The 10,017-nt window shown below is 43.7% G+C and overlaps 2 protein-coding genes across 2 annotated transcripts; one reads left to right on the forward strand and one right to left on the reverse strand.

The window, feature by feature from the left end:
- The first annotated feature begins 1,409 nt into the window (after window positions 1-1,409).
- Window positions 1,410-2,351, forward strand: LOC149871176 (olfactory receptor 5AR1-like). The gene has a single exon (XM_090034861.1). It carries the CDS (start codon window positions 1,413-1,415, stop codon window positions 2,349-2,351), a length of 939 nt encoding a protein of 312 aa, XP_089890987.1. The 5' UTR covers window positions 1,410-1,412.
- A 4,374-nt stretch (window positions 2,352-6,725) lies between these two features.
- LOC149871177 (olfactory receptor 5J3-like) lies at window positions 6,726-7,679 on the reverse strand. The gene has a single exon (XM_090034862.1). The coding sequence runs from the start codon at window positions 7,674-7,676 to the stop codon at window positions 6,726-6,728; it is 951 nt and encodes a 316-aa protein (XP_089890988.1). The 5' UTR covers window positions 7,677-7,679.
- Window positions 7,680-10,017: the final 2,338 nt, after the last annotated feature.

Consider the following 10,017-nt stretch of genomic DNA (forward strand, 5'->3'; position numbering starts at 1 on the left):
GCAGTAAAATAGACTGCTGTGAATTAAAGCACACATATAGACATGCCCACTAACTCTGAAACCTGTACCAAATAGTAACACACACTTTGGATTGATCTCAACTAATTTCTGGACTCCAGTGTGTCTGTAGAAGGAACAATATTTCAAAACATTATTCTAGGTAAATTTGCATCTATAACAGGCCTATGTTTCTACTTCAACCAAGGTGCATTTAATTGATCTGGGTTTCTAAAAAGCAGGATGCCCTAAGGAGACACGTTACTCTGGAAAGTGTATGTATAAATATAGGTTTTTAAATGTGGTATGTTGTGTTTTCAAAGGACACTATAATACACATTTGCATGCAAGATGAATTAAAAAACTTCAAGCTACCAGAAAGGGTGGAATATGGCTTTGGGCAATTTGACCACAGTGACCCCACTGGGTCACCTTCTACAAAACATACATTAAAAAAAATACTAATAATAATTTCAACAAATAAAAAAAAATGGAATACATGCACTGGTGTAGCTGAACATTTAGTATTAGCCATTCAGCAGGCTCCACCAGTATCTCCTTCCTACAACTTTGTCCATCATGTTCTTTACTTGTGATTAAACAACTTAGTTTAGTTCCATAGTAAAAAATGTAGCAGTATCTGTGTTTAATATTTTTAATACTGAGTAGTACTTTGCTCCATCTCTCAGTGAAAGCATAATTGTACAAAGTTACAACCCTGACTTATCATTGCATGACTTCTAGAAGTGCTATGCAAATGTTCTGATCCAAGAGCTCACTCTGTGCTCACCAGTCATGCACACAGTCCCCACCCCCATTGTTTTAACTCCAGAAACCCCTTTCCAACACTGCATGATCCCACCCACACTAACCTTCTTCACAAAGCCCCCACACCCAGATATAATCCTCACTCCACCAGAAGATTCACCAGCAGTGTCAGATCCCATCTACTTCCAAATACACTTGCTATCTCTGAACAGGCCATCTCCAGAATGGAAGCAGAATAGTGAGTTATACTGCACCTCTCCTAGGATAATCAGTTATGCTTTCTAGATGAGGACAAATAGGTCTGTCTTGCCTTCCAATTCAGAGGTAGTACATACAGAGCATTCTGTGGCCTTTGGATGCTATGCTTTCTTTTGGGAATATTTTGATAAGTCTGGTAATATTCTAGATTCCCTGTTCTGGATTCTCCCCTGTAGAACATACATCTCAGTAGCTTGGGTGCATAACATTTTGTGTGTCAGGCAGCACAGAGTAACACAAAGCCTTACAGAATAAATGAGTGCAAGTTTTATTAGATGAGTTGTTCAGGGATCAATAATAGTTATTCAAATTATTGACACTTGCCTCTTATTTCTCTTTCCTTTCAGTGCAATTTTCATTATCTTCCAAGGAAAGTATAGCTTGGAGAAATGGCAGAGGGGAATCACACAGAGGCAACTGAGTTCCTCTTGTTGGGATTCACAGAAAACTCAAAGCTAGAGATATTCCTTTTTGTGTTCTTTCTCTTCATCTATATGGTCATCCTGCTGGGAAACCTTGGGATGATCATATTGATCAGGACTGACTCCCAGCTTCATACCCCCATGTACTTTTTCATCAGCAACCTGGCTCTTTTGGATGTTGGAATCTCCACCATCATTACTCCCAAAATGCTAATGACCTTACTTGCAACAAGAAAAACTATTTCGTTCACTGGATGTGGTGTACAGTCCTTCTTGTTCTGCGTTGCTGTGACCTGTGAATGCTGCCTATTGGCAGTGATGGCATATGATCGATTCATAGCCATCTGCAGCCCACTGCTTTACCCTGTGATCATGTCTAAATGGTTCTGCATGCTACTGGTGTTGGCCTCACATCTAGTGGGCTACCTTCATGCAATAATTCAGACTATAACTATATTCAGCTTGTCTTTCTGCCAGTCCAGCAGCATTAATCATTTCTTCTGTGATACACCCCCACTTCTAAAGCTGTCCTGCTCTAACACCTATATCCCTGATACTTTTCATTTTATTTGCTGCACTTTGACGGTAGCATCAACTACTCTGATTATCTTCATCTCCTACATATACATTCTGGTTGCTATCCTAAGGATCAGTTCTGCTCAGGGAAGGCACAAAGCCTTTTCCACCTGTGCCTCCCACCTGACAGCCATTACCATCTTCTATGGAACAGGGTCTTTCATGTATTTAAGGCCCAATTCAAAACACATCATGGATCAGGACAAAATCATTTCTGTGTTTTATACTTTTGCAGTCCCCATGGTGAATCCCATGATCTACAGCCTGAGGAACAAGGAGGTGAAAGATGCCTTCAGAAGGACTCTAAAAAAGAAGTTTTATTTTCAGTGAATTTGAATGCTGGGGTGGATTCAAGATTAATTAATGAAAATAAAAGGTTGAGTGAGTTTTCAATATGTTTCCTGAGGCCTAGTGTCAATGTCTCTGCATGTGTCTACACATGCATTTACTTCAGCCTAGATTTGCTGTGAAGTAAGGTAGTGCACAGTGGGCAAGTCTCCATGTCACTCTACAGTGATGTGGCAATGCACTATGTCACCCTACGGCATGCTACAGTGACATAGCAATCACAGCAGTGTAGACGTGATCGCTAGCTATGTTGCCATAGTGGTGTGCTTGCCACTTATCATGAGTCTCTATGGCGATATAATGGGGAAATCTAAGTGTGTGCCTCCTGTATGGCACAGTACAAGCAGTTACTTTGCCATGCTTTGGTACTTAAAAAAGGAATTACTAAAGCATGCTGCCATAGCAATGTCACCATATGGGAATATGTAGACATGCTCAGTAAGAGTTTTTGTGTAGGTGTCTACACAGGTGAGAATTAGGGAACAGATTTGCAGCTAGGTCCATGCAGTCCTGCAGTGTGACACTGCTGTCACTGGGGGAAGCTCCAGCCTCTGCCTGCAGCTGCTAGGAGCTGGCAGCCATCTTTGGAAGCCAGCCCCCATCTCCGCTTTCTGGGCAGCCCCTTCTTTGCCCAGAAGAGACATGCCAGTGCAGAGGCAGCATGCAGCAGCTCCCTCCATGCCCACTCTGCCTCTCTGTGCCCTAGCTGCTCTGGCCCCTGTCCTGGCATTGATGACCAGCACCACACTGATCCAGCTAATGCCCCTGGCAGTGATGACCAGTACCCCATGCTCGTGCTGGCCATGGCTCCTGAATGAATGGGGATGAATGAGGTTGCTTGAGAGATAATGGCAGTAGGTCTAAAAATAGCTCCCTCTGAATGACCGAACCATCAACACCAATATCTGGACCAATAACCCATCCCTTGGAACCATGCTCAGCATTCAAGAAACAAAAGATGAAGCAACCCACCATTGTGCCAGGCTGCACATGCTCAGTAAGAACACCTGGAGCCCTCTTGAACAGGACTAACCTTGCCTGGACTGGCCCTTCCCATAGGATATCAGAGGTAGTCTGCCCCATAAAAAGGGGTAGTGAAGATTGACTCCTTGGGAACACCATCTCTATCTGGACCAGCACCATGCCTCTGGACCACACTATGCCACACCACCTATCCACCCAAAGGCCCTGCTGGCAATCCCCCTCTGGACAACATCTGCTGGACAAGGAACCCTTCCCAACCTGGATAGGTATTCCCATTCCCATCCCCTCTTTAACCAAGGACTTGGACTCTGTTTCTCTTCCCTACCTGGACTCCAACCCTTCCACTGAGTCTCTTTTTTCTGCTGCCATTGTGTGTGTGTGTGTGTGTGTGTGTGTATATGTATGTGTGGTGAGTGTGTGAACCAATAACTTCCTGGGGCTGTATAGTGGGTTGTCGGTTTAATAAACCTGTTATTTTGAAACCCCGAGTTGGGTTTGTGTCCATTTCCTGACTGTTTCCTCCTTGCCACCACTTATCTGACCCCCGCAACCTCTAAGCTGCCAGGCCTGAGCTCTCAGGTTTCTACCTCTCTCTCTTTCCTAGCTGTCTCCTCCCTGCCACCACTTATCTGCTCCCCCACAATATCTCAGCTGTCTGCTTCAGTTTCCAGCCCCAGTCTACCTTAAGTAACCCCAAGCTTCAGGTCCTCAGCCAACTTCTCTCTAGTCCACCAGTTCTAATCCTGGTTCTGGCAACTTTCACTTCCCACACTTTAAGTCTCTCTCTCACCTTAACCTTTCCCTAAGTATCCCAGGTACTCCCAGCACACACATACACACTGTACCATCCAAGTTAAGAACTTACCTGTGTGTATGTATAGGTGGGTTGTTATGTGTGAACTGGTAAGTGTGTGTGTGTGTATATATATATATGTCATTGTGTGTATGATATATGAATTAGTGATCTGTGTATGTGTACTGAGTGTGCAGGTATGGACAATTGATTTTTGGCTAACTTTTGGGGTGTATAGTGTATGTGCTTGAATTAGTGACAGATATGCATGTGCCTAGGCTGGTTTGGATGTGTATGTGCCTGAGTTGGTAGTATGTGTGTGTGTATACACCTAACTGATTTGTGTGTTTGTATATGTGCAATTGTGTCACACCCTCCTGTCTAAGAGCACAATATTGAGATACTGAGAGTTGGCCTGATCCCACAAGGCAACATCTCTGGCACTCCCTTACAGATGGAACTTAGGTATGTGAGTGCTACAAGATGCTTGAGGGCTTGTCTGTCCTGCAGCAGAAGCAAGTCCCAAAATATAGGATCCAAACATGTCTCACTTACTATTCATCATATGCACTCTCTAAACCCAAGAGTTTGCCAGTGAATATTAGTGTGAAACTTCTGTCCCTGAAGCAGCAGAGATTCATCCCAATTTGGTGGCCAAATCTCCAAATCTGAATCAAATCAGAGGACCCTTTAATCTCTCTGAAATGATTCAGAACCCTTCAAATTGATTCAGAGAGATTTGGACAGGTTTGGAAATTTGGACATCGATACAGCTTTAAATGTTTTTTCTACATATCTCTAGGTAGCAGGGGTTCTGAACACTGCAGTGCTGGGGCAGATGAAGCATCCCACAGAAGTGCAGGGGGCTCCCCAACACGCTCGGCAGCAGACCCGGAAATGAACCAGAAACACTTCTTTTTCTATATACCTTGACATACCAGTGTGGTTTGTTATCACTGCAGTACTGGGGCACATGGAGCATCCCACAGGAGCACAGGGGACTCTCCAGCATGCTCAGCAGCGAACCCAGAAGAGGACCAGAAGTACTTCTGGCCCACTTCTGAGTCTGGTGGGGAGCACTTCTCACCCTGGCTTGGTGACTAGTGCCTTCTGGGTCTGGGGGGGAGGCCCTTTGGGTACCCCTGCAGCCGATCACCAAGCCGGAGAGGCACTTGGGGGTGGGGAGGGCGCTCCCCGCCAGACCCAGAAGTGGGCCGGAAGTACTTCTTGTCCACTTCTGGGTTCACTGCTGAGCATGCTGGAGAGCCCCCTGTGCTCCGCTGGGACGCTCCATGTGCCCCAGCACTGCAGTAATCATGAGCCACACTGGTACCACAGGGTATGTAGAAAACACTTTTAAAGCTGTGCCTGTGTCCAAATTGCTGATTTGCCAAATCAGAATCGAATCTTCAGATTCAGATGTGGCTGAATCAAATCAGGACAGTAATCCAAATCAACAGATCGAATCACTGTTCCAATTCTGGCTGAATCCAAATCTGAATCAAATAGGGCCCAGTTTGCACAGCCCTAGTGAATATACTTCAGTGGCTGCTGTCAGGGACACCAAAGGCTGAGGGCTCCAGAGCAGATTGAGTTTGGAGATGCCTTAGTGACAGATTTCCAGATTCAGAATATGCCTGTAGAGACAGGTATGCAGGGCATCCCAGGTTTGGGCCTAAGATTTATTGTGAATCATCTTTATTATGCTATCATTTGAGGATCATATAAAAAGGAGGGTCTTCTTGTGCTAGGCATTGTCTACACATGGAGAGATCCCTACCCCATTCAGCTTACAATCTAAATGGAAAAGGCAGGTACAAGAAGGAGGTGGGTATAAAGCTATCACAGGGCACAATGTGATGCCATATTAATTCCATATTTTTCCCCATGAAGGCCTCTGCTGGGGTTGCTTTGTAGCCCTCCTGTGGGCTGGAGTTTCTGTCTGACTGTTTGACTGTCTGACTGCTCTTTATAATGAACTATGGCATCGTAGATCTGCTTGACATTAACCTGTACTTTCCTGAATTGCTGCATTACCTTTTCCTCAGCTATATGTGAAGATAGGAATTATACTTCAGTTACTTCACGCCCTCCTCCTATCCACCCTAAAACTCAGATTATCCAGCCTGAATAAACCTGCCAGGGTCCATCATGGCTTATTCAGCTTCTGTGCACCATGACAAGAGTCCTACAGCCGTGATGCAGAGGGAAAAGGAGGGAGAATAGAACCATGAGCTACTCAAACTAAGAAACCAGAGAAGCTAAATTTTATGTTGAGATTCATGTATATGTCATCCAAAATGAAACCCCTGGTTTTGCTTTCCTGAACACAAGTGCACACCAAATTTGGCAAAATCATTATTTTCCAAATCTTGGTTTTCAGGAAATCACTTGTCAATCAGGGGAAAAAAAAGACATTCCACAAAGGACCATTCTTGACCAACTCTTTCTCTGGATCTATTTAAGGTTTCATTTCTGTTTTTTTAATGCATGGATCATCATATAGTTTCAAATACAGAATGTATGGTACTAATATGTCATAATACTACAAAGTTTCATGGCTTGGTGTTTGTTAAAAATCACATTTTTCTCAACATTTTAGAGAGCATTTTCCTTATGATAGACCTCAAGGCATCCTTCACATCCTTGTTCCTCAGACTATAGATCAAGGGGTTCAGCATGGGGATCATGAGCGTATAGAACACAGAAACAATTTTATCCTGATTAAGTGAGTCCTTGGATTGAGGGGTGGCATAGATACAACTTGCTGTCCCATAGAACACAGTGACAACAGTAAGGTGAGAAGAACAAGTAGAAAAGGCTTTTCCCCTGCTCTCAGAGGATTTCATTTGTAGGACGATGGTAATCATGTAGGTGTAAGACACAAGGATCATTAAAGCAGTGGTGATAGCAATAACTGTGGTAAAGATGAAAAGCACCAGCTCTGAAACATATGTATTGGAGCAGGAGAGCTTGATAACAGCTGGGATGTCACAGAAAAAATGATTGATGACATTAGAGCCACAGTAGGATAATCGAAAGGCACCCGTGGTTTGCACTGAGGCACCAGTGATGCCCAAAATATATGATCCAGCCACCAACTGGACACGAACCATAGGGGACATGACCACCCTGTATAGGAGTGGTTTACAGATGGCCACATATCGATCATATGCCATTGCAGCCAGAAGAAAACACTCTGTGGTTATTAAAGTAGTAAAGAAGAACATTTGAGCTACACAGCCACTGTAAGCTATGGTTTTTCTCTCTGTCAAAAAGATCTCTAGTGCCTTAGGGGCAATGGCTGAGGAGTAACAGAGATCAATGAAAGACAAGTGAGCAAGAAAGTAGTACATGGGAGTATGGAGCTGGGGACTGATTCTGATTAACTCTATCATTCCAAGATTCCCCATCACGGTGGTAGCATAGATGAGTAGAAACACCATGCAGATCACAGTCTGAAGCTCTGGGCGGTCTGTGAAACCCAGGAGAATGAACTCTGATACTGTTGTATGGTTCTCTTCAGCCATCTGTTCAATACCGATAGTCTATCACAAGGAGGCTGTGTTTACAATTAGAGATGATATTAAGAAGAACCATCTTGGATTTTTGATATACTTTTTAATCTTTAATCTTTTAATTGCCTGCCTAAATGCTCATTATTCTGTGTATATATATTTACATCTGTAAGGACTACAAGCGTATTATTGATGCCTAATCAAAGGCAATTTTGAGTGCTGTGTGGAGATAGAAACTTTGAGCATCAGTGTACTTGGGATCCACAAACTACATACCTTAATATCTCTCTCATTTGTAGATTCAATCTGGTGGGCTTTCTCAGTGCTCCTCTTGAATCCTATTCATCCTGGATACCTCAGTTGGTTCCCTTCTTTGAATATCCAATTAAGTTTCTAATGCTCAACCTGTTCCAGATAAGGGTTCTTAGGGTGGTATCCTGTCCCTTTCCTGGTCACTTGGAGTGTGTATATTTGTTTTTCTATAGAATATTTTTGGTATGGATGTCCCCAGGAATATTCTAATCCTGGATGCATAGTCCTTGCATACTCAGTTAGCTATGTAGTCATGCCAACTGATCATGTGCAGTAGCAGCCATAGCTCTTACAAACACATTTTATGAATGTGTACCAGACTTTGATACCTAAAACTGGAATAATCCAGAACCCATGACTATTGGGTTTGTCCTCATGAATGAGAAGTACTGCATGCATGCATGCACTTTTGGTCCCCATACCTCAGTGGCTACAATGTTCATCTGGGATGTCTAGGCCTCCTGCCACCCAGAGGGAGGTTTGAAGAAGGGCTTCTTGTACTTACCAGCATGTCACTCTGACCACAGGTGAGGTTGGCATTTACCTGGGATACTGGAGGTTCTGGGAGGTACATACTAGGGAAAAAAGCGCTTTTGCTTTCTAGTATAGCATTTGAACCATCACATCAAATATAAGTCATTACTCAGTGCCTTCTCTGGTATTACCTATAAAGCTAAACCACTAAACATCCCATGAAAAAAATTGAATGGTTGGCAGTACTAGGGTGAACTTCTATCTCACATACAGTAAAGGCTCCACCTATAACATAGGACCACCATCCAGTACTGTAGTAATTGAGGGTGGGGGGCAGTGGGCAGCAAGGTGACTGCCTCAGGTGTTGAAGCGAAGGGGTCCCAACAGTCATTGATCAGCCAGGGCAGGGCATGGAACAGAGCTATAAGTGTCTCATTTTTTGGTGGGGAGGGATAGCACAGTGATGGGAGAAGGGCAACTCCTGCTGCTGCATGCTTCCCCAGGCAAGCATGAGGGGGGCATGTGCCCCTCAGATCTGTGCACAGTGTGAGGGCAGGTTGCCTCTGTGGCCTTTTCCCCAGGCACCAAACTTTATTGCTAGGGCACTACCACTAGCTTCCCAGATGAATGCCTTAGCTATTTCATTATGTAGGGGAAAAGATTATCTCACTTTCTATCAATTTACTGCTGCCAGTCTGTATGCAAGTATAGTCAGAGCCAACCCGAGCATGGTGTGGGGTCTGGGGCAAATCAGCCCATGCATGGCCTCACCCCCCACTTTGATCCCATGGCGCTGGATTTGAAGAAGCTGCTGGCAGCGGCAGTGGTGTGGGCGAGAGGCGAGTAGCTGGACGCAGAGCTGCAGCACCCGCACCACCTAACCCTATGTCATTTCTTCCAGGATGCTGTTTGGTGTCTGCATTAAGACTGAAGCAGCTGCAGCAGAAGGCATCATATGTTTTTTTTCTTCTCTTGACATTAGTTTCAGCTTGCAAAAGTAGCTTAACTAGCATTTCCCTAGATAAAATTACATGAGTATTAACCTTATCCTCAGCCTTGTATGAATGACTTTGGTGCCACACAGAGAAGGAATGGGGTTTTGAAATGAATAAGACATAGGAGGAAAATAACATGCCTGGCAGTACTGTTATTAGCCACTGGTTAAACTTCCCCAGCATTATAATTCATCTCTGGAACTGATTAACACCTGGTACTACTAATGTAGATGTCAAAAGGTCAGAAATTTGTAATAGCCCAAAAAGCATCTTTAGGCAGTAGACAATAGCGATATAGACAATGCAGCTAGACATTTCATTGTATAAACAAATCTGCCCAGATCTGGAAACCTGCCCCACAAAAAAACCCCAAAACAAACATAATTTGTAAACACTCCTATGTTTAATGGGTTTTATTTTTAACCTTTCTTTCGCACTACTAATTAAACCTTTCCCAATGATCAATTAATTCTAATGCACAGTAAAACATTGCCATCTACATGTGTACATCAATTATTGTTCATTAAATTAGTTTAATTCACTGTTTGTGAATACCAATACATACGGGTCCT

This window comes from Crocodylus siamensis, chromosome 2 (genome assembly GCF_052110815.1).
Source record: "Crocodylus siamensis isolate JL-2025a chromosome 2, ASM5211081v1, whole genome shotgun sequence".
In the NCBI taxonomy this organism is placed as follows: Eukaryota; Metazoa; Chordata; order Crocodylia; family Crocodylidae; genus Crocodylus; species Crocodylus siamensis.

What these genes read in the sequence shown, in the direction of transcription:
- LOC149871176 (XM_090034861.1), top strand. Translation starts at nt 1,413, where the DNA reads ATGGCAGAGGGGAATCACACAGAGGCAACTGAGTTCCTCTTGTTGGGA.
- LOC149871177 (XM_090034862.1), bottom strand. Translation starts at nt 7,676, where the DNA reads ATGGCTGAAGAGAACCATACAACAGTATCAGAGTTCATTCTCCTGGGT.